Source organism: Anas platyrhynchos, chromosome 5, assembly GCF_047663525.1.
Source record: "Anas platyrhynchos isolate ZD024472 breed Pekin duck chromosome 5, IASCAAS_PekinDuck_T2T, whole genome shotgun sequence".
Lineage (NCBI taxonomy): Eukaryota > Metazoa > Chordata > Aves > Anseriformes > Anatidae > Anas > Anas platyrhynchos.
In genome coordinates, this window is record NC_092591.1 from 27,655,850 (window position 1) to 27,680,674 (window position 24,825).

Here is a 24,825-nt window from a genome sequence, read left to right on the forward strand (position 1 = left end):
AATATATCAAAATGAAAGAGAAGATGATAAATTAATCAGTATAGAAGTTACCTAGCTAAAATTAGACAAGAATTTTTAGCATTTAACAGCCTCAAGTTGCACCAGGGGAGGTTTAGATCAGATATGAGGAAGAATTTCTTCATGGGGACGGTGGTCAAGCATTGGGACAGGCTGCCCAGGGTAGTGGTGGAATCCCCATCCATCCCTGAAGATGTGTGAAGATGTGGCACTAAGGGACGTGTTTTAGTGGTAGACTTAGTAGGTCAGGTGGATGGCGGGACTTAATGACCTTGAAGGTCTTCATTTATTTGGGAGGAAAGGAAGAGAACTGTACTGACTTTTTTATCTGAAAACAAAAATTTTGCAAGGTTGTTTGTTGGCTGTTTTTTTTTCTTTTGTTTGTTGTTGTTGTTGTTTTGTGTTTGTTGTTTTTTTTTTGAGTGTTGGGGCAAAAGCTTTTGGTCTTTTAATTTCTGGTGTTGGCATCCCAAATCTTAACAGCCCTGGCAGGTAGGCAGCATAGTTGGATATCACCAAAAATATGGTGGATTATGTTTTGTTGAATTATGTTTAAACATGTTGTTGATCATCTTATATTTACTGATCATTCACAGGGGAAAATGGATCATTCACTGTGTTTATAGGAGTCCTACTGGCACAAAGGGTTTGGAAAAGACTAAAATGATTTTTAGGGAAGTGTTTCAGGTGCAGGAATAATGTGTCACTGGTGGCCTGTAGGCCATCATAGCTTGTGATCCTCAGCATACAGGCAATTTGGGGTAATAAGGAGGAGACAGGTATAGTGGTTTTTTTTGTTGTTAAATTTCTAATCTAAATTGGAGAAGCCATAGTCAGCCATGGAGAGGCAGCTGTAAGACAAAGAGCTGTGAGGTCTCTGCTGGTTCCTGATACAGCCATAATCTGAGAGATGCAAAGGTGGTTTAAGGCCATTTCTTTATATTCATCTTGGCTACTCCATCTTTTTTACATGCAGAAATCGTCCCTCCTTTGCGGTACTGTTTGGTTTCTCTTATTATTTGCTTACTGTTTGGGTTCCTGAAAGAGTAAATAAAGTGAAACAGAAAGAAGGAAGAAAGCAAAGAAAGAAAGGGAAAAAGAAAGAAACTAGTATAGGGTCATTACTTTTCTAAGCTGCGTGCATGCTTCTGATTTGGTATGTAGTGGGTCATCTGAGGTTAGGAACTTACTAGCTTTTACTGGGGAGATGGTGATGCTGCGATGCAGATGGAAAGATGGCAAAGGGAGTAGATAAAACACAGCTGCGTGCAATCTCTCAGCTCCACTCCAGCAGATGAAACCATTCTTGCATTAAGCATTTAGCTTCTTTGTCTTGAAAAATCAAAGTGTTGTCTCATTGAGACTCAGAATCTTCACCGGGGATGTTTTTGTTTCATATCTTGGCTTGTGGCAGGGGCATGAAGAAATACCATGCAAGCCTTAGGCCTTGGTGTCCTTATGAAAGCAAGCTGTTGCCTGCAAAAACTTTTGCAACCTCTTAAAGAATATATCTAGTGAGGAAAATCCTTGATTGAGAATTTATTTTTAACACCATGTGCAATAGGCTTCATAGCAAGCTGCAGAAGCCTGTCGGTTTCTCATTTTTGCAGTCCTAGCAAGCAGAAAGGAAGCTGGTGGGGACAGCATTGAGTAGAAAGGGGCAAGAGACAACAGGGACTAAGCCCAGCTCAGATACTGGGTGACTTTGTAAAGAACAGGAGGTAATGTGCACAATGGTTGTCCCATGTGAAATGCAAGGATGAGAAGAACTGGTGTGCGCCCAGAGCATCCAAGAGGTGGGAGCTAAGTGCTCTTATGGAGTCTTTTGTCCTAATGTAGCCCCTGTCTGTATTATCCCTGCAGGTGGGGTGCCTGCTGCCAGCCTTGCCTTTCCTTGAGCCTTCCTTGCGATGGCAATTACAGAGCAGGGTTTGTTCCATTTTTACAGTGGGAAGACTGATGCCATCAGTCTTACGTAGGCAGGATTTAAAAAACACTTCCTTCACCTGTAAGTCACTTTTCATCTTCTAATGTAATAGGAGAGTAGTGCTGGCAACTCTTCTGGGTTTTTAGAATTCGTTCCCTTGCTCTGAAAAAATGGGAAAAACAGTAGCAAAGTGAGATGAGAGCATGTCGTATCTGGGAAAGCTAAAAAGGGAAGGAGAGACACAGGAAAATACTTTTTAGTGTTTTCTCTCCTGCAGGCTCTATGCTATTTACCTTCTCCTAGGTCCTCCAAGAGCTGGCGCTGGCATGCTTCCAATCCCATAGCACTTTACACAAGTAAAGGATTTTAGTCACTGGTGTGGACTCAGGAGATCCGGATTCTCCTCTGTGCCACAGATTCAGGAAAGATTTTGTGTCTGTACTCCTTATTTTCCAGCCTCTGGCATAATGCTTTTTCTTTCATTTGCTTTTTCTGTTTGGCTTGAAAGCCTTTCAGAATGTGTATGTTTTTCCTTTATGGAGTTACTCACATAAAAATAGAGAGAGACAGAAATATGTATACATAGTAGTGAGTGGGGATTGGGTAAGCTGCATGGTGGTGGTTAGATCTGGTGCAACACTTGGAAATGTTTAAACCCCTCTCACTGGCCTGTTTGGAAATAGCGTGTGCGCTGACTGCTGCTGTGCCCTGTCACGTGCCAGCAAAACCTTGGCTGGCACCGAGATGGAGGCAGGTGCTGAATGGTGTCCTTGTTTAATCAAAAGTCTCCTAGTTGGGGGCTATCCTAAAAAAAAACGCAGCACAGTTGTACTGGAGGGAATAGGTTGGCAGGCGACCAGCTGCAAATCTGAGCTCAGAAATGCTGGATGCAACATAACCACATTGTACTCGTGGAACAATCCCTGCAGCATTTGTTTCTTGCACTTGACCACTGGGGAATGTGTTCATCGTCCTTCTAACTCCTGTCACATTAGGAGCTTTGTCAGATCAGGATACATCGTCGCTGTGCTTCTCTATGTCCCTTAACTTGTCATAGGCACAAATCTTTTTCAGATGTTCTCCCCTGTTCACTTGCATTATTATATCTGGTGCTTCTGGGTGGCAAGCAGAAATGAATAACCTTGTAAATGCTCCCTGTCTTTCAATTTGTTTTATTTTTTGTACAACATGTCAGTGCATTTTTGTTGAGTGTTTTTAATAAGATGAAGTTGATGAAAATAAATTGCTTTGCAGTTCCTGCTGTGGGTGACAGAAATGCTGGGTCTGTAATTTTCCAAAACCGTGCATTTGAAACCAGTGGAGATGGTTTTCTCTATGCCTGTAACTGCAATCATCTTCATAAAATTCCTCCCAGGAAAAGAAAACAGCTATCAATTTGAATTTCGGGGGCAAGATGCACTGCTGTATCCAGGTTCTGCTGGGCACAGTGAGAGAAGGAGCTGTCAAGGAGAATTTTAGGATTGATTCTGTGCCAGGTTTGGGTCTGCCATATGGGATATTTAGCCAAATCTGTCTCTAGTATGAGAGGGAGAATGAATTATATAGCAAACCCTCGTAGGAGAGTGTCTGTTAGCTAGGATTTGGAAAGTGAGGACTGGGACTTGAATTTGTGGACAGCCCAGTGCCCATGGCTACTGCATGTCAGCTTTCTTCTGAGTGCTTCAATGTCTTGCTGAGAAAACACAATGCAAAGGAAAGGTGATCTCCATATTATCAGGGTGTACTCAGCAGCCAGTCTGGCCAGTACCTATCTCTTCCAGGAGAGAAGGTAACCCAGATATTCCAAATGTGATTTTTGAATCTAGATTTTTCTCTTCTTTACTCATTTTAATGAAAAATTGCCAATATTGACATATTTTTAGAACCGTTTCTATCTTTTTTTTAATCACAGAATCACAGAATTTCTAGGTTGGAAGAGACCTCAAGATCATCGAGTCCAACCTCTAACCTAACACTAACAGTCCCTACTAAACCATATCCCTAAGCTCTACATCTAAACATCTTTTAAAGACTTCCAGGGATGGTGACTCCACCACTTCCCTGGGCAGCCTGTTCCAATGTCTAACAACCCTTTCAGTAAAGAAGTTCTTCCTAACATCCAACCTAAAACTCCCCTGGCGCAACTTAAGCCCATTCCCCCTCGTCCTGTCACCAGGCACGTGGGAGAATATCTTGTTAGAAAGCGCCGAAAATATAGTTATGGTTCCCTAAAATTTAGAAATTCACTTTGTTGTCCACATTTTTGTGCTTCTATCCTACTCACCTAGCTGTAAAGGCAGTGTTAACGTCTGTCCCTTGCTGCATTCTCTGCTGCATTCATGTAAGAAAGGGAGATGCTCTCAGATGGCTCTGGGGCTCCAGGAAATGCTGTCTCTTTTTCTGGCTGGGATGTGAAACGTGGCTGGTGCACAGGAGATGCTGCTGAAACTGGAGCTCAGGTCCCACTTCTGCACCTTGAAGGCTGATGCCATTATTGTTAAGCCAATTTTATTTTCCTCAGACCATCTTGTACTCCTTTCCCTACTCCATCTTTTTGGAAACTCTGAAAACAGGAGTAATTAAGCCCCCAAGTTTATGAACTATTCCCATCTTCCATTCCAGAGATTTCCTTGAAGATTACATTGCTTCAGGTACAAAAGGACAGTATCCTGGATTAATTTTGTCATTGTCCTCTCAAATTTGAAGAGTTGGATTAATACGAGTAATAAAACTACTTTGCTGTAAAGCAAAGCCTTGAGCGATGGGGATCATACTGCACATACTGACCAGCCCGGTCTGTTGTGCTGACCACGCTGAGCCTTGTTGGCATAAGAACAGAGATGCACACTCCACATTTGGAAAAAAACAACTCCACTTCTTGTTTGCAAGTTTTCCAGTGATGGCTCTCAAACAAGCTGCCAAATGTTTGAAAGCCCCGTTATTTTATTGCCTTACAGAAGTCACCTTTCCAGTCACCTGCCTGGCCACGCAGCCCTGAAACTGACTTCAGAGGAGCTAGGCAGTGAAGGGGGAGTGTGGTTCTGCCCCTCTTATAGAGCTGAAGGGCATAAAAGCCAGTCGAGCTGCTTGAAACAAAGAACAAAAGTGAATTTTCAGTTTTAAAAAGTCATTTGTTGTTTATCATTGTCATTCCAGACCCTGAGCAATAAAACCAAATAATCTCACTGCATAATTTTTCATTCTATATTAGAATAGTGTATGCTGGGCAATCAGGCAAGGAGACAGGAGAGCTCAGAACAGCAGTGGAGATGGAAGAAGTCCGTGGAGGTTTCAAGCAATCCTCTTGCCAATAGAAGTCTACGGTTTAGTCCAGATTATATCTAATTTATTTTTAAATGTTTCAGTTGATGGTGTTTGTGCCGCTCCCTTAGGGAAACTATTTCCATTCTACTATTATGCAACATCTCTAGAGATTTGTTTTAATAAGTTTTATTAAATTTGTTTTATTTTTTATAAGTTTTCTTCTGCCTGGCTGCCTTTCATTACACCTGCTTACAAGAGGAAGATGGTCCATCCATGGCAAGTCCTTTCCCTCCCAAAGATTTCACTTTTCTCTCTTTGATTGCTGAGAGTGCTGTGTGAGGACTGGAGTTTTCTTCTCTTGCTCCTAGGCCCCTGTTGTGCTGCATTTATTCACTCAGTTCTTCACATGTGAGTTGGGGGGGAACAGCTGCTCCAGCAAATAACTGCTGTTCAACAGCAAGAGCTGAAGCCCTTTATTGAGGCTGCACACATGTAGTTCTTTTGATCTTTTCTCATAATTTAAACTATTCACCTTTTTTTCTGAACTCCCTCTAGTTTGTTGACATCTGTCTGGTTCCCAGGTGTCCAAGACAGAGCAGTACGTGAGTGCAGCTTTGCCAAGGCTGTTTTATAAAGGAACTGTCAGCTCGGTTAGGGAACCTGCGTCTTCCTAGTATGCAGCCTCACTCCACAGTAGGTATAAGCACATCAGCGTATACCTGATTATTCTCTTCTTCCCCTCCTGGTTTCTTGGGTCATTTTTGGCTTCCGCGTTATCTCTCACTAGACTATCAAACACCAAATCCAACAAATCAGTGAAAGGCTGATTAGTTTCAAATCATTTGCTTGTCTAAAGTTTGCAGAACCCCTGTTAATCTGTAGGGGCACCCGTGTTAAAAATATTAGTCACCCCTGATTTAAAATTTTTAATCTTCTTCTACTGTTCTTTCCGTAAGCGTTCTCCTTGGCCGTGTGTAGACAGAGGTGTTTATATAACTGTGTGTGTGTGAGAAGCTGTATGATAGTGTGCTTACAAAATCCTGGCTTTGTTTTTTTCTAGGTATTTGGTGCTAGAACACGTGTCAGGTGGGGAGCTCTTCGACTATCTTGTAAAAAAGGGAAGATTGACACCAAAAGAAGCCAGGAAGTTCTTCCGACAAATCATCTCTGCTTTAGACTTCTGCCATAGTCATTCAATATGGTGAGTACAGCCATTCCAGCAGGTGTTACCTGTTCATAAAAGCATGTGTTAAAGGCATCTTATTTCTTGACACTTTTATTTACTATTAAGTAACTGATGTTGTAAAGCTCTAAAGGTATTAAGTGCTGGCATATTTTAAATGCATGGCTGCACCAGTGAGAGAGAGACCTTTCATGGAGTACGTTGTCCTTCATATTTCTCACTGGAAAAGAATTAATTCACAGGGAATGCTTTAACCAGGAAAACCAAAACCATCAGGGAAAAGCTGTTTAATTTCCATCATTCGTGGTGACACTTGCTAATAACTGAGAATTACAAACAGTATTTCAAAACGAGTCCCTGAAGAAACTTGGGACAGTTACCAATACAGACAAGTCGTTTTATGGCATCCTTCAGTTTTTGGAAGCCCGCTGGCTTTTGGCAACTTTGACTGAATCCCTTCTGGGCATTGGAGTCATTGTTGCCTTTAATTTCCTTTCCAGTAGGGAAGAATTTCCTTGATCTGACTGCAGTTGATATTAACTAGCTCCATCAGTTGATTTAACCATCGAGTATGGGTTAACCTGTGTATTCAGGTGGTGGTTTACATTGGACCAGTTTCCACTTCATCTTCAACAAGTTTAGGTAATTGAAATTATACTGAAATCAAGTTGTTATGATCAGTCTGAGTACAGAGTTTCTGTGCAGCTGCTGACCTGCTTATTTCTGAGAAATGTAGCTCCTTGCAGTTAGATTGGCTGGGGGAAAACATTTACATTATGTCTGCGTGGCTGCTTCTCCATAGCCACAGCCAGCCACAGATCTCCCCTCTCCAGGAGGCCAAGGGCTGCTGTTAGATATTGCAGCAGAAGGATTTGCATAATCACCATGTGGCTACCTCTCAGTAACCATACAGTGATTTCTGTACCCCCAGTTTTGTGCGGAGAACTCCCAACCCAGATGTCTGCAGCACAAATGGCTGCAGCAAAAATGGATGCCTAAATATTTCACTCGGTCTTTTAGCCTGCTCCCTTTATGTCTCTGACTCAAGTCAACATGCAATATTAATTTGAAAGAGAGCATATTTCTAATAAATGGAAAGGGAAATAAGAGCCTTTCTAGAGGACATATTAAGAAGAGTATACTGTTAGTGGAAGCAGTAGTCCAAAGATGGTAGGTCTGGGTGGGAACATCCTGAGGACAATGCCTACCTGGCACAGGCAGGTTTGTAATAGCCAGAGAAATTTCCAGAGAAACTGCGAGCAGGTTGTTTGCCCTGACTAGAGTTTTCTCTGTTGGCACCTTGGAGGAGTTTTGCTCTGTGAATTCCACAGTTTTTCCTCTCTGCTAATCAACTGGTTTGAGGGATCATGACCTCATAATCAGTACAATCCTTTGTAGGCTGTACAAGTGTAACTTTTTAACTACTCTGACTGGGCAGTGGTTTGCATACATAGGTGTTTCTGTGCCCTGCTTGGCTTAACACTTAGATACCCAATCCAAGAACACTCAAAATATGTTTAACTACAACTGAAGAAAAGTGATTTGCTCTTTCGAATGAATATGCCAGAGAAATATGATTCACAGTTGGGATAGACATTTCTCAGAAAGCATATGTATATACACATACACGCCAGTCCTTTGGGCTTGTGTTGGGCACCTCTTGATGTGTCTGACTTTAATAAACTGAGCGAGGGTCGCAGTGAGGCTGTCACCATGACAGACAAGCACTTCTGGAGGTTTAAGGGGATGTGGAATTTCCAAGGCAGAGTGCACATTTCTCTTGAGGAGTCCATTTTCCTCTATTAAATATATTGGATTGTGGGCAGTAGTCTTGTTTAGAAGTAAATCCCCTGTCTCCTTGCCAGCTCCCACTAGACTAGCATCTAGTGCTGAATAAGCTAGCAGTGAATCATAAGCTCTCCTTCCCTCCCGGTCACTCTGAGTCTTGTGTGGTCTGTGTTATGCTAGGCTCTGGGTGATATTCTGAACAGTTATCATTAAACCCTTTTTGAAAATCAGAGCGTGCATAAATGTATTTGTGTGCGTCTGTGTGAGAATAAAAAAGTTAATGTGCTTTCCTAAGCAATGAAGCCTGACCTTGTCCTGTCGTGGGGCAGTGAAATGACAAATCATCTCATCAGCCAGGTTATCCAGTTATGACCACATTGAAAAATGAAGGCTTCTGCTTTGGTTAATGACTAAACGTGGGTGCCTGTAACCCACTGGCAGGATAGATTGATAGCCTGGTGTCCCCAGACCCATATCATCATCCGATCGTCTTCCATTACCTCCCAAAACAGAGAAATACCCATGGCTTACTTTTACTGCAGTATGTAACCACATTCAGTTTTCCCTGCTCAAAATGTATTGATGCGTCAGGATTCCTGAATCAAAGAATCAGAAAGGATTCCCCAGTGCTCCCGTCAATAAAAGACTTCTGCTGCTTCTGTGTGGAGAGATCACCTGTGTCTGAGAAGGTGTCTTCAAACAAGCAGCTCAGACAAAGAAGCAAAATAGGATTGGAGCTTCAGTGTGTTTGCATGTTGTTTTAAAAAAATGCAGGAGCTTTCTGTTCCTCTGTGTAGTGGAAACTGGGGACAAAGATTTGAGGTAGCTCACTCCGAGGTGCAGTTACTTAGGGAGTTTTGTTGTGCATTTGGCCATGGGGGGAAGCTCATTGGTAACCCGCTGGAGGGTTCTTTAAGGGCTTCCATGGGTGGCATAGCACCCATTTAAAAACAAAACAGATAGTGCTGTGCCGAGGCATTCCGTGGCATCCTGCAAACAGTGTGTGCGTTACCTTGGTGCTTTTCCCGAGCTAGCAAGCAAACCGGTGAGCTCAGTGATGCAGCATTACTGCTTCTGCTCCCAGCTCGGCGAGCTCCCAGGGCTCTGTGCCGTGCTGCAGCACACAGCACAGGCACGCTCAGAGGCAGTGTAAGAAATGGCAGAGGAACCTGGGATCCCTTGGGCATCGGTGTCAGACCTTTCTAGCTTGGGAGGTTTTCTCTGGATGTAGCTAATGATTTTTTCCTAAGCTACCAAATGCTGGGTGCCTGCCCTCTTATATCAGGACCTTTAAGTTGTCTGGGCTGGATGCCCCAAATCGATAGCCCTTTTGCATAGCCTGCATCCAGAGCTCTCAGCTAATTGAGCACCGCCTATATTTTCCGCAAAAAGCAGTAGAGGAGCACGTACTGGGGTAGGTCTCAGATCCTTGCTTTCCTCGGGAGGAGGCTGTTGGGTGCAGCGAGGGAATGGATGCTGCAGCGGGGAGGTGGGCGCGGGGCAGGGGAGCTGCGGGTGCCGCATTGGCTGCGGGTGACATCACCGCCAAGCGCCGGGATTGGCCGCGGCTGGATTTTGTGCGCTGGGTTTGTGCTTTGGTCAAGCTCATATTCGGTGCCTCTATCTCACAAGCTGACAAATAAAAATATGATTACAGAAAATGCCCCGTGGCAAACCTTATTATGGCTTCAGAGATAACAGATAATGCCAATTACTGCACAGGGCAGTGGTGACATTGAGAGGAAATCCCCTGCGGTAATGAGCAGCAAGATTATTATTTCATTTTATTTTTATTTTGGTTGGGTTTCATTTTGTGTTGTGTTTTTTTTTTCTTTTTTTTTTTTCTTTTCTCCCCGAGTATGCACAAGAGGGGTTAAGGCAGGTTCTTTATGAATATTGATAAATGACAATTACGAGGGCCCTTTCTCCTTTCATTGCCTGGGGCTGTGCCTGCTTGAGTACGCACAAGGCTCTTGCTGAAGTGTGTCTGTGTGTGCCTGCGTAGGCATGGGGGTGTGTGACTTAGGGGGCTAAGGCAATGAATAAGAGCTTTGTTTGGCTTCGCCTGGTGTTCTTCCCATTGGTGCAGGAGGGGAAATGGCTCCTTATAAAATAGCAGTTCAAGATTTCACAGCGGTAGTGCCAAAATCTCTGGTATATTACTGCAGGCAGGAGCTGCAGAGCACTGTCAGTAAAGGAAGCACGCTTTTAGGAAGAAACCTGGAATGTCTTCAAGAAGCAGAGAAAGCTGAGGAATGCCAGGTGCCATGAGAAACCTTTTCTGTTAGATAATCCCACCCTCCCAGTGATTCCAGCTTTGCCTTGCTTCTTTTATAAGGAGGATGCTACACTGTTGTGCAGAGATGGTCTGCTGAATAATTAAAATTACCACAGCTGGACACTTTGAAATCATGACACAGGGCCTCCAGATGTGAAACTGTGTTAGAAATCACAAAGCTTAATAATGTTGGTTTCTGTTATTTCTTCATGGGATCTTTGAGCCCTTGGAGTTTGAAATTTTCTTTCAGACTATCAAATTCAAAAGGTGCCTTTTTCCGCTGTTGAGTGCTGAGATTTGCCAGTCATTGCCTGAATCCAGGAGCTGCAGGTATATGACTGAGACTCACTCCAAACAGCGAGGAATTTTCATATTTTCCTTGTACAGGAAACTGGAGAGAAACCATCAAGTACAGCAGCTGCAATGTCACAGGCAAAATTACCAGCTCAGCTGAAGTCAGAGGACATGTATTTTTGTAAGTTTTTTTATGTAAGCCACTGGAAAATCAAAAATGGCATAGTCTTATTGTAAGCATAACCAGGTAACAATCTTTGGCAAGTACATTTGTAGTGATGAGACCTGACAGTCAGCTCTGGCTTTGGAATACATGAATATATGTTTTGAGGCAAGGTTTTCGAGGAGGAGTAATATATATTAATAGATCAGTGGAAATAATTGTATAAAAAATAAGACAGGGTTTCAGGCATTCAAGTCCTTCTTCAGGTCTCCTGATATGTTTATAGATGTTGTCCTTTTTCCTAGCTATAACTATATTTACTTGTTCTGCAGGATTCTGTGAAAAAAATACTAAATTTGAGCATAGCAACCATGACTCTAAACAAAGATTCCTCTGTAGGTAGATGCAAGTTACACATTTGGATCTCATTTGCAGAAGCAAAAGAAAATAAGATGAAAGGCTTTTTCTGCTTATGAAAATTAAAAATACTGCTTCTCGTACTATTAATTATTACTGGTAAATTATTTGCATCACATCAGGCTTGTGCTAAGCACTTTTAAGAGGATACTGCAGAACAATTATTCTGTGGTTGGGCCCTTCTGGGAGTTTGGGGTCAGTAAGAAAAGCATTTGCAAAGTAGCCAACAATTTGATTAGTACAAATGACCTGCAACTACTCCAATTAGGAGGTTTCTTGGGTTAGAAATCCGTGACCTACAACGAGTCGTCATGGAAACTGATATGAACGTTTCAGCTCAAAAATCACTTTAAAATAATGGGTTAGTTCATCATCTCGTGCCAAGTGACATAGTTTCTTTGAATCCAAGATCTCAAATCTGTCTCTGCACCAGAAATCTTCTGCCAACCCTGGGTGATGGGGAGAAGGTGGTTGCTTTACTTCTCTTTTTTTACTGTGCTGTGACTGCCTGCAGTATAGCTACGGGGATATCCCCAGAGCAGGAGGATGGATTGGAGAGGTGAGTGGAGGAAGCTGAATAGCATCACTGGGAGCGCCCAGAAAGCAAGCTTGGCCAGCATGTGAGTGGGAAGCTGGAACACGTTAATGCTTGCATGTGCCTTTCATTTTCTCTGCACCACCTCTGAGATCTGTGCCAATTTCCACGGGACCATTTTTTCAGAAATCTCTCTCTCTCTTCCTCTCTCCCCCCGCTCCTCATCTTGTGCTGCAAGGGAACTGTAAAGCCTTTGTTGCATTATGCAAAAGACGGATGATGCCGAGAGCCTGACAGTGTGTACTTTCCCTGTCATGGCATGTTCAATGGCTCCCTTTCACTCACAGGCTCTCCCTTCAAAAGCCTGCTGCATGCAGGCTGGTGGAGCTGGCTTCCCTCTCCGTTGTCTTAGGCGAGGAGCTCTGGGCACTCTGTGACACCCTAGGTCAGGGTCACGCTGACTTCTCCTGCAGGACTTCATTTCGCTTTCGTGTGCCTTCTCAGCATATGCAGGGCTCAAGAGGAAAGTTTGCCTGTTTGTCACTAAAGGAGCTACTTTCTTCTATTCTGATTTCCCAGCCATGTGCTAAAGCCCCCACAGCTTTAGAGCCTTTAGAACAATGAAAGGGTAACGAGTCCTCTGTTCACCTGCAGAGAGAGGAGTTGATGCGGTCATAGAAGACATGGAGAGCCGGAGAGATCAGCTGGAATGGGACCAAATTAAATGCATTTACTCTGCAATGTTCCATTAATGCCAAGTAATTACCACATACAGTGGGATTTTTGTTTTGTTTTTGTTTCGTTTTGGCACAAGAGAATTCTTTCCAAATATGAGGCCGTCCGGGCGGCTGGGCTCTTAGGTAAATTATAACAAGCCTTCCCTATTCCCATATGTTCCTCTTCCTTCCTTCTGGCATTTGGAAAGCTGGCAGTGCAGAGATGGGAAATGCAAATGCAGAGAGGAGGTCTCGTTCCCAGTGGCAGGGATGCTGCTTCTGCCACTCTGGTGCATACTCCTGGCCTCAATACCATCTCCAAGATGCTTCTCAAATTCAAAACGGTCCAAAGATTTCCCAGCAGGGAAATGTCCCAGCTAGAAGAAAACTTCCATCAGGGGCATAAAATTCTCTTGTGGTTGAATATGCAAGCACTGCCTGGTCCCATTGGCACCCTGATCCCCAAGGGGAGTGCTGCCACAACAAAAAATGCTCAGGGCCGCCATGGGTTCCTGTGCTCGCCATCCACACCTGGCACTAGGGTCTGTGTGAGGGAGGGATGGGGAGGGTCAGAGAGCTGCAATTTCAGGTATTTCAATGCCCAGTCAGAAGGAAACGTTTCAATTCTTGTCGGAGTCCACTCTCTCCCCTCTGCTGCGTGGGCTGTAGAGAAGAGATGGTAATTTTCCTTGGTTTTATTTTGGCAAGAGTCTAGAGACTAAAAGCCAAAACTTCAAGGCCTGACACTACTCCAGATTTCCTTCCACACACATTATCCAACCATCCTAGTCCCACTGATCCTAAGCTCTAATGTAAAGCTTTCAAAATGCTCTCCGTGAGGTGGGCCAGGACCTGTACCCAAAGAGCTCCATCAGCCCAGGTAGGCTGACCCTTCACGACGAAGTGAAGCACAGCACAGTGAAATGAAGCTTACTTCACATCTGGAGTGTCGATGAAGGCATCCTCTATCCTCCCTCACTTCCCGTGGCTCTCCAAAAATAAAAAATAAAAATTGTCACTTCAGAGTGACTTCACTACATTTTTTCATTGGTATTGTTCCTACAGGAACTGTCCATATGACTGGAATTAGCTGGCATCCTTACTGACCTTACCAGCCGACTGAGAGCTGACCAGACAAAGAGCAGGGCCACCAGCACTGAGGAGACTTGCTTCAGCCATATGGAACAGACATTCCTTCAAATGCTCTTCCCTCTCTCTAAATAAAACTGTACAATTTTAGGATGAGTGAAGAATTGCAATCTTTTTAGGCAGGCAGTGGGATGCCTGCTATAGAATGAATGTCTATGGCATCAGCAAGTGCTGCTCCTTGCAGGCTAACAGGCATGGACAGCAACACCCTCAGCATCCACACCATGTGTCTGTTCAGCATTTGGCCAGGAGCAGTCACCAAGACTGGAAAACAACCAAAACCATTTAAAAAGCTGCACAGAGCAGAAGGACACACGCTCAACTTGTGCTGTGGGGAGTTTTCTTGTTTCATAGCGTCAGGCAAGCACCGCTCACTTTACAGGGAACTGCTACTTGCCACTGGGCCCTAGTCCTCAGACCAGAGAACTTCTGCGCATCCCCCTGGTCAGGTGAGGTCTTCCCAGCACCCAATTAGTGAAACCAGTTGTAAGATGAGAGCTGCCCAGGATGTCTGCTGGATGAAAGATTAAATCACACACCACTGTCTCATTAGTGTCCAGTTTTCCAAGCTTGCCTTAGGACGGTGGGCTCTTCTGTCCTTTTCACTGCAGGGGCTGGAGCACGTTCAGATGTGGCAGGTGTCAGCAAATGCTGCCTTTATCCAGGACTACTGTCCTTGATGAGGGCATTCAGGGCCTCTTTTCCTGACTGCTAACTGGTCATTCCCAGTCCTAAAACATTTCATTGTCACTCATCTCCAGCTTTTTTTCAAGTAGGTATGGTTTTCTTGGTATTTGTTGCATGGTGGATGAGTCTTCAGTCCCCTTGAAACTTTGATTTCTATGAGAAAGAGAGATTTTATAGAGTACATTTTGCGTTTTCAGGTGAAAATACTCACAAATCTGAACCATGCTGCTCAGTTATTTACCAGATTGTTTGCTCATGGTTAACAAGGCAGCATTAACATGCAGGGTTCATCGTGTTTATGCAAGACTGGAGACCAAGTTTTATGCTCTTTAAAAAAGGAAGGGAAGAGCAGTCCTAGGACTCAGTGATAAGGTGAATGGCCGGTATCTGTTTGGAACACGTGCTATTTTGCTGGAAGCCTCCTTTAGCTCTATCCGTTACACTCCCCAAGTGTCCTATTACAGCATGCTCTGGTTTTGCATAGAGCTGGCCTGCATTATTTACAAGTTGTCTCTAATTGATCATTCCAGACTTCTGTTCAGATCAGAGATCATTTCCAAGGCATTGTCACGCTCCGTATGTTCCTCTGAGAGGATACAGACTGAGCGCCTTTACAGGTGTTTAGGGGTAGAGTTACACTTGTGTGCAGGAGCAGTGCTAGAGGATGCAATTAGAGGTGAAAAGAAAATGGCATAAAGATAGGGCAGAGCTCCGCGACTGGTGTCGCTGCTAATGCGGGGTCTTCTGCAGAGCTCTCTTTCTGGGCAGGCAGCTGTTTTTACTGAACCATTGTAGCAAATGGCTATTGTTTGCCTGACAGATGTGTTGTCAATCAGCCATTTCCAACAGGTTTGTGTTCAGACTGAGTACCTGAGCGTGCTGTTCTGCTGTGGAAGAGTTTTCTCCGATTTGCACCTTTTATCAAACAAAACATCAAAGATGGACATTTTGCCTTCTCATAAGCAAAAACAAGAGAAGAGCTGCTTCTTCAGCTTGCCTGAAGTGCTTCTCTCGTCTCTGTGACTCGAAGAGTTGCAAATAAAAAGAAAAAAAAGCGAAATCATCACAAATTTTGTACAAGGTTTTTCTCTGTGCATATAAAATCAAGTAAATGTAAAAGTTGTGCAAAAGCACTTGAGTTCTAAGAAGTGGACGGGTGCATGGTGGTGTTGGCTGTGGGTAATGGAAATTAATAAATTAGACAATGTGCAATTGCTTTGATTTAAAGCAGGAGTTGCCATCCTGCTTTAAGTGCTTACCATGTTACAGCAATGTGGCTGCCTGGCTTGTTCCCATGTTGCCAAATAATAAGAAAATTGAGCTTTGCTTGAAAGGAGGCAATCCTCCCTCTTCCTTCCCAGTGCTGACACCCTCAGTTATAAGCAGTGCTGGGCTCAAGGGGTTTCTCCATCAGAACTAGCTGCCCGAAATGATTTCAAAGATATATCCCTATGTAAACAACTCCTAATAGGGTCTTTCTGCAGCAGCTTTAACAACAAGTCTGCTTTTTCTCCTCTAGATATCACTAATTCTGTTTCCTGTTGTTGACAGAATATACTGATGATGTTCACTCCTACCTTAAGGAGTTGGCATTTGATGGAATATATCAGCTCTAAATCCAAACTGAAAATTTCCTCTGATTTCCCTCAGTTCCTCCCTCAAATTATCTTGATATTGTTGGAAGGTGCAGATATTCGTTTCCTATCAGGGCAGTGCAGTCTCGAGCTTTACATTCATCAGGAGTGGGCATTTGGGAGACAGTCTACAGTATTGCAAAGATTGGATCTTGGATATGTGTGTTCTCCTATCTGGGAGAGAAAAAGAATGAAATCAATTAAAATATAATAGGTTGGATGCTATACTGGATAAAAAAAACAAGTCTTGGAGTGGGAAAGCTGTCAGGAATAATTTAACTCACATTTTGATCCTTTTTTTACAGCCACAGGGACTTAAAACCAGAAAACCTACTGCTGGATGAAAAGAACAACATCCGGATAGCAGACTTTGGAATGGCATCGCTGCAGGTTGGGGACAGCTTGTTAGAAACCAGTTGTGGGTGAGTGTCTCAGAGCATATTGCAAATAATCAGTGATGGATTCCAGACATAAAGTTGTCAATAACAGGGGGTTTGAGGAAGACCTACAAGCTTACACTGTGCCTCATTATTTCCCAGGAAGTTAGTAAATTGATAAGACGTATGTAGTGCATAAGTTAGCTAAAAGAAGGGTGGGTTTTTTAAGTGTTTTACAGTGAAAAGTAGGCTTCTGTAGATGTCATATGTGGATATGAAAATCAAAGCTTTCAGGTTTGGACTCATCTGCCTGTGCTGGCTTGTTTGCTTTCACTGGACATATAATATTTGGGAAATTAAAGCAGTAGTGGTAGCAGTTTTAAGAAGTGGCTTTAAAAATATTGGGGGTAGAAAAAAAACGAATCTAGGGGAGCTGAAATGGAATTTGTGTGTTGTGTTCAGGCTGCCTGCTTGCAGCTCTTCCTGTTTGTGTTCCACTGTGCTTCGTTTCGGCTCACATCCAGGATTGACAGGGAGGCAGCAGAGGGTCCTTTGCAATTACAAGCAGGGCATGAATGCAGATACAAAGAAGGCTGCTTGGAGGAATACTGCAGGGGCAGTATAAAAACACTTCTGTGTTAATTTGGTTGCCAGCAGGAGCTTTCCAGGAATGTCCAAGGGAGCCAGCAATAAGCCCAACAGCCGAGTGAAGCCCTGGTGCCTCACTGGGGACAGGGCTAGCTCTTGAGAGGCAACATCCTCTGATCCCTGTCACTTCTAAGGACACTGCAGGCACCCATAGGACCACAGACCCCCCCCCAGCCGTGGCCCTGTGGCGCGTTGACTGTGCATTGTAATGCTGCAGTGAGCTGTGGCAGGGCAGCAGCTGCATCGAGCTGCTGCAGCCTGGCACCACTACGCCAGCTTTTCGTGGCGTCTGAATTTGTTACAGCAGTGAGCTCAGCAACTGGAGTTGCAGGCAGTACCAGCAGCTTTGCATCTCCTCCGGTATAGATCTACTCTTCTTGGCCCCTGGCAGTGTAAATTTGATGACTGCAGCTCATCTCCATCCTCAGTGTGCTACAGTCTGTGTTTTTTCAGTCTGTGCCCTGAGGCAAGGCAATTCGTGGAGCCGTCCTGGTTCCCTGCACAGCACAGCCACTGCCTCTCGGTCCTGAGCTGTACGGCTCTGCTTTCCAGGTCTTGAATAATGGATTGCAAAATTGTTTGAAGCTGATGATGTGATCGAATGGTGGTTGATGAGAACACTGAGATGCACCCGTTCCTTCCTGTCTGTGTCAAGGCAAGATTTGACCTCTTAACAGCGCAGATGAGAAGCAGGGAGCTATGAGTCTGCACATCTGTTGCTTGCAGCTGCTTTCAAACCTCCCCTCTAGACTAAGAAATGAAGTCCTCACTGCAGTTACCACAAAGCCTCTCTACTCTTTGAAGAACATTTTCTCCCTTCCTTCCGTGAAAAAAACAACCAGAAGTATAAAACCCAACCCAGTCTCGCATTGCCCCGCAGGATTTTTCAGACTCCCTGGGAACCTCTCGGTAGGGTTCCTGTTCTTGTTAGCAGTGGGCTCTGTCATCCAGGTCTAGAATCTCAAAGGGAGATTTCCTTTCCATAAGCAGTGCTGGAATTCAAGCCTCCATGCTTGAAGCAGAGCCAGCCCCCACGATGCGGCCTTAAAATGCGCTAATAAAGAAATCAATGGAACGGAAGAGACGTGCCTGTAATAAACAGAACACAGCAGCAACACTATGATCTCCTGCCTTGCAGATGCATTTTAAGTGTGGTGCCAATCACTAGGCCTCCATGTGAGCTATTACACCACTTCATTAATTCTCCTGGCATGGAGCCCAGCATGGCTGGTACTGGTGTCTTGTGATCTATCTGGTTTGGGGGGTGAAGGGAGGAAGGAAGGGAGGAGTATATAACAGTGTGCCACACTGTTCACAAAGAAAGGCAATCCAGTTATGACTCCCTTTCCCTTGGAGAGCAGAGTAACCAACCTCAGAGCTTTTTGAGGCAACAATTTCACTTCCCCTTGTAGCTGGTACTTTGAGCCAGCATGAAAAGGAGCAAGACAGACCGAATCATGGCTGAGATACCGAGCTTTAATGAGATGTTCCTCCGTGCACCCAGAAGTTAATTTCCAGAATGGTTTTATATGTGCTGTGAACACCGATAATGAGATGAAACTGTAACACTTGCATTGACAGTCAGGCAAGGAGTCTCCAGGTATTTCTGTCAGGCAGAGTGGGAGGATCAGCTGGGGTGTAGCAGCATGATGCAAGGAACTTCGTCAGTACAGCAGAGCAGTTACAGTGCAGTCAAAAATCCATTGCTGCCGCAAGTGAACTGCTGAGTCCAAAGTTTGGGTAGGCTTTAGGTCATCCCAGGTCCTCGGCAGGCCTCACCAAGATGTTCACACAGCCTGAGATACGTCAGATGGCACACCACAGTGTCAGTCTGATGGGAGCTACTCCTTAGCTCATTCACCATGGTTTTCTGTAGTGTCAATGGCTACCTGGAGAACGTGGTAGAAGCTCAGTCCAGTTGTGTTTGTGTAGGAGAGGGAGCTAAGGACAGACTGGCTGTTTCATTGACACATTTGTCACGGGCAGACTGCAAATCAGGCTGTGGTTGTGATTAATCCCCATTACTGGAATCCTGTATTGCACAAATCCCGTGTATACACAGCACAGAGGAACAAGCTGCAGTTTTAAACTTGCATCGTTAGACCTTTGAATGGAAGAGGATTATGAATAATTGTGCTTACTGCAGAAACTGCACAACTGCACAACAAGGCAGTCTCATGGAGAGTTGGTCCTTGAAATGCCCAAGTAACATGACGAGTCTGTGCATCCCTCCAGGAGCAGCTCTGCGAACAAAGAGCAGACTGTGGAGGAAGCAGAGAATGTGGTAGGATGCTGCTTCTGTTAGTTCAGAACTTGTTGGCTCTTCCTCTTCTTTACCCTTCCAGGCAGTAACGTGCAGAGGCACTTCCCTGTCTCTTTTCACAGTGATTCTTCCCAGCACGCTGCCTCGCAGTGCTGTGGAATGGTAGATGCTGTCCAATCCCTCCTGACTTGTCACTAGGCAAGAAGAATGAGTGCCTTACGGTTAAACCTCTGGACTGGGACCCAGGTGATCTGAGCTTGATTTCTGTCTTTGCTGCAGGCATTCAGGGTGGTCTTAGACAAGACACATTGCCTTTCTGTGCTTCAGTTCTTCATCTTAACGAGTCATTGCAGTGCCCAAGTTGCTCTGAACATAAACTGCAATCATTTCTAAAGGAGTCTTGGAAAAGCAGGAAGGGTTGGGAAATTCTCTGGACCTTATTCTCTTTTCTTGAACAAAGAGGGCTCACTGCTAGTCTGAAAGTCTGAGGAAAATACTGTTGAGGTATAATTCTTGGGATTTTGTAATGATCCTTCCTAATTCCCCATTGCTCCTTACAGAAAGCTGACAATGTACATTTTTGCCATCTCTTCATTTCTCTTCATTTCATTTGTGAAACGCCATGTCCCACTGGAAGGAGATTGCTGCAGGCTGCCAGGAGACAGGAGAACCCCACAGCAGAGCTGCTCTCTGTGCTGCCTCCAAATCTCTCTATCCCAAGCAACTGAGAGCTAGGACAAAGCCAATATGTAAAGGTAGCTTGCTGTAGCACCAGACCTGATCTCTGAAGAGGCAGTTGGTACACAGACTGCCACCACTGCTGGCAGGCCCACAGTTAACTGGGTGTGTGTGCAGCAGTCCCCCCATAACAGCATCTCCGTAGGGAAACCCTGGCCTGATCCAGAAAGCCGTGTGCCTGTGGGAGAACGATGCTGATTATGACCTCTAATTTTATTGAGTGAAAAGGAAGCTGTTGTGCCTGCCGGTGGCATAGTGAAGGAAGAGACCAGCAACTTCCAGCACCAGCACTGTGCATTTCTCTGCTCTCAGCTCTCCGTAGCAATTCCCAGCAACACTTTGCAGACCCACCGGCTGTCTGCATACACCAAAAGAGCACCTGTTCTCATTAGAATTGATCGTTGGCTCTCTTTGAGCTCAGGGTATTTGGAACATCCAGCATGCTGTGTGTTTGTTAAAAATGTTAAGAGATTTCATCTAGCTCCTGGTTCCTGTACACCTTGTATTTGGCAGATCACCACACCCGCAAGGAGATTAATTTAGAAGGGCGGTGCAGTACCCAGCTGCCGTACACCTCTGTGTCAAGCACCGCTTTGGATTTTAATGATGAGGCATGATGCTGCACTTATTGTTTCTACTTTATGTAGCTGTATATACGAACATGTGCATGTTATCTAAAACATGCAAGTGTCCTGCATCCAGATCCTGCTAGCATTGCAAATATAGGCTCTTAAACCTGGAAAATGCCAAAATTAGCAATTTTTACCCCATCTCACCAAGAGCTTCCATTACCAGCACTCCATTTACTTCTCCTTTGTTTTCCACTCCATTCTTAACAAATTCTCCCAGTCATTTCTGCTCCATATTTTGTCCCATGTCCCAGATCCTTTACTCTTTTGCTAGATTCCAGCTCTAGTTTCCCCTACTTGGTTGTCCCAGTCTGTTGCTCTCAGTCCCAGATCTAACTCCAGATATTTTTGCACTCAGCTGGGTATCAGTTTTAGATAAAAAGTTTGGTCTGGGAAGTGTTGCCAGTTCTGGTTGAATTTTCATCTTAATGCTCTATAAAATTTCCACCAGTAAATGCAAACTGTGGTTTTCTAGTGGTTATGTTTGAATACATTTTTCCAGAGAATGTGAACAAATCATTAAGTTTTCCCTTTACATTTGAGGATGCTGGAAATTTTCCTTTTTTTATGGGAGAAAGCATATTTAATTTAAATTAGATTTAAATAGTGAGTGGAAATGTTTTGGCTTGTACACAGCACACATACATATACAAACATGAAACCAGTCTGAGGCAGACAACCAGCAGAGAAATTCTCAGAGACATTAAATTGATGGTAAGCCATAAGCAATTTAAAATGAGAATTATGAAGAGAAATATCAGACAGCTTTATTAATAAGGAATAGCATTGGCCTTGCCTATAGTACATCCCAAGGTATGTTTAAAGAGTTTTAATTCTGCAAAATAAAGCACTGAGATGAGATATGTTACTCTTTAGGTTGCCAGTATAAAATTTCCTTGGCCCCAGAACATTCATGCACATTAGAATATGGCCATTAATTACAAGCTTGTACAGTTCTTTTTCACCAAATCTTTGTCTCATTTGGTGTTTTGATGGTGGTGTGTTGTTGCTTTTTTTGTTTGTTTGTTTGTTTGTTTTTAAATAGCTATTTAATATTTCATTTTCCCTCATCATTCATTTTATGGATCTATTTGTTATTTCTGCTCACCACATTGAAGCCTTGCTATGAATGCTAGATAGGATTTTCATCTCAGTCTTAAATTTACAGATATTAAATATACTGAAAACTGAGGGACTTGCAGTTTGAGATTGGTTGTAAATGTCTCAGTTTAAGGCGTGTAGCTTTTCATGTGCCTTCACAGATGGATCCTGTGAGAGGGGCAGAGAGTTTGATTCTCCAGTATGCCAACCAGATGGATCTATCCCAAAGTTGTCCTTCATGGCACCAAGTGACCAAGCTTTAGTGATTCTTAGCTTTTGAATACTGAATTTTGCGATCTTTGAGCCCTTTTAATAAAGCATCCTGTTTCAGTTTTTCAATTAAGATCTCTTAAAGGATCCAAGTCTTAACAATTTGAATTCATATATTAATTAATGAACTGATTTGCAAATTCCCAGAAAGTACTTACACTTGAGGAGTAAACAGCTGTAAGATGGCTTGGCTGAGGGCTAGATGCTGAGTTTTCTCATATAGAGCTCAATGTCTGAATTGAAGATGTAATTGCAAAACAGCACTCAACCTTAACTACAGCTCCTACTTTAATTACAGCCCTAACTACAGCTACTGCCTTCACTGCAGCCCTAACTACCTGCTGCTCCTGGAACCGTTTCTTCCCTGCATTACTTTCCTATGTGATTTGTAGCTGTTACTTTCTCCACTCAGGATGTTCTAACATGCAATCTTCTGAAGAACTCCTGAGGAATTTATCTCTTTTGCTGTTCCTCCGGTGTTCCCCTTCATCTCAGCCCTTTTCTACCCAGAACAGGGGGAAGGTACAGGCAGCTTTTTGCACTAGCGAGTGTCTTCTGTTTCTGAAAGCCAGCTTGGAGATACTGAATAACATGGAGGTAGAAGGGACTCTAGCATCTGAACAACAGCAAAACCAGCCAGACACAGGAGGACTTCAGTGCATCCACTTTATCAAGGTATCTTCACGCATAGGGAAACAGAGAGCGAGACTTCTTTCTTTCTGCAGAAACACTGCCTCCAGCTGTGAGGTCTGAAGAATGGCACTCAGAGAAGCGTTTCTTGTTCCCCAAATAGTATCTGCTTAACTCATGGATCCAAAGGCCCCAAGCATGGACACTCATCTTTGATGGGACCTGGGAACTGTCAGGAAGTGCAATAGATGATTTGTCACACTGTGGAGTAGGGTCATACAGAACAGCTCTCCCTGTGCTTGGTGATCAACCCACTGCTTCCCTGGAAAAGCAGTTGCTTTGCAGTCAGAGACAGGCAGGCAGGCTGTGTGTGCACAGTGCACGTCTCTCTTACCTGAGTAAGGAGACAGCAGGTCAGAACTGCTTGCACAAGTCAGTGGTACATCACATCTGCACTGAAGATACAGCACTGGTTGTCTCAGATCTGCTGTAGGATCATCGTATCTTGCTGTGCACAGATCAGAAATGACTTTTTTAATTTTTCAGGTGAGATTCAGGATAGATGCACCAAGGATATATCCATTTCTCTCTGCATGCATGACCCTTGTTTAGGGTTGTCCTGGATGTCACCGATGCACTCTGGCTTATTTCCTCTGGTCAAAGTCCCATGTAAATGCTTGCTAAGGGCTCCCAAGATCTTTCAAGATTCTTGTGTCCAAGAGTCACAGCAGTGAATGACCACTCAGAGAGCCCTTCCTGCCCCAGGCAGGCTAGACGGGGAAAATCAACATCACCCTTGAAATAAACACTGCCAGCATCGGAGCTTTTTTGCAGCAGTACCCGCAGGCAGGAACTGCTTCTTGATCTTGCTGAGCGATATACTTATTTGTTATCAAGGGCAGATTGTGGCTTTTGCTGCACAGAGATGTAGCTGAAAGATGAGGAGATGGCCTAAGGGAAAAGGCAGGGAATGTCGCTCTGACACACGTATATTGAATAATTAGCGATAAGAGCCAAAGAAATATTCATGACTCTGTAGAAAGATAAATAGATTTTTGATTAAATTTGAGTTTTCTCTTTAAAGCAGTTGAAGTTGCTCTGTGATTGGCAGCATGGAAATGAGTTTTCTACGGATTCTGGCTGGCCGGAGGATCCCGTTTCGAGCTGTTCGCCAAGATAATGCTGCAGATATCTAGCTAGTGTGTGCTGGCAAGAATTCAGAGTGGCTATGCCAGAAACCTGTGCTCTCTGGGCAGTTGCAGTGCAGCTGTTGAATGATTGAATCAATCCAACTTGTTGAAAGGATTTATTATAGCTTTTTCTCTGCCCATTCTCCTAAATTTTAGTCGAATTTCACTGGTGTCTTAAAATACACCTGGCAGGTTCCACTGCACTCCAGGAGACATCAGGGAAGTAGAATGCTTTAAGTGCATTTGTTAGAGAGATTCATAAATGGGCACCTACCCATCTTGGGGTCTTCACAACACCTACATTTTTCTTTTCAAGGATGTTTGCACAGAAAGCTGACAAGATGGTTGTACTCTGCAGCATTTGTAATTAAGAATTCTGAAATCTTTGTTGGAGTCATCATATACAAATAAAAAGTCAGAAGCACTTTGCAAATCGAGATAATGACTCATCCAGCACACCCCAGGTGGCATGTCCACCTAAACAGGATTGTGCTGAAGGATGCTGTGCTATGGGTTCTGTTCCTATAACTCTCTTTGCCACAATATTTTTGTCCAAGTTTAAATCACATTACCACCTTCCTTACACCTCCCATCCTACCCTCCGTTTGCTGCCCTGTCGAAGCAGGCTTATGCTTATCGTAGAACCATAGAAGGTGAACCTGTGATAAGGTTGACAGAGCTGTGCTTCTGTTTTGCTCGTTACTTTGTGAGACAGGTATTGCCCAGCCATGATTGTGTTTGTCACAAGAAACAAATGCACAAATGAAGACAGGCTCAGGGACTGCTGGGAGGTGTCAGTATAAACAATAGTGAGATTGGCACGCAGGTCTCAGGCAGTTTGCATCCCTTTTTCTTGTCAAGTTACTTTAATGAAGGCTATAAAAATGAATAGCCCTGGCTATAATCTTTAGGAATTAAAATGATTA

At 43.9% G+C, this 24,825-nt stretch overlaps 1 protein-coding gene across 5 annotated transcripts in view; it reads left to right on the forward strand.

Moving 5' to 3' along the window:
• The window catches only part of BRSK2 (BR serine/threonine kinase 2), a 299,783-nt gene that overhangs the window by 200,020 nt on the left and 74,938 nt on the right, over nucleotides 1–24,825 (forward strand). For all 5 annotated transcript variants that reach the window (XM_072038514.1, XM_021272539.4, XM_038179237.2 and 2 more), the window contains exons 6-7: nucleotides 6,270–6,410; nucleotides 16,359–16,475. In XM_072038514.1, coding sequence (XP_071894615.1) covers nucleotides 6,270–6,410; nucleotides 16,359–16,475 — 258 coding nt within the window. The remainder of the gene's footprint in view (nucleotides 1–6,269; nucleotides 6,411–16,358; nucleotides 16,476–24,825) is intronic.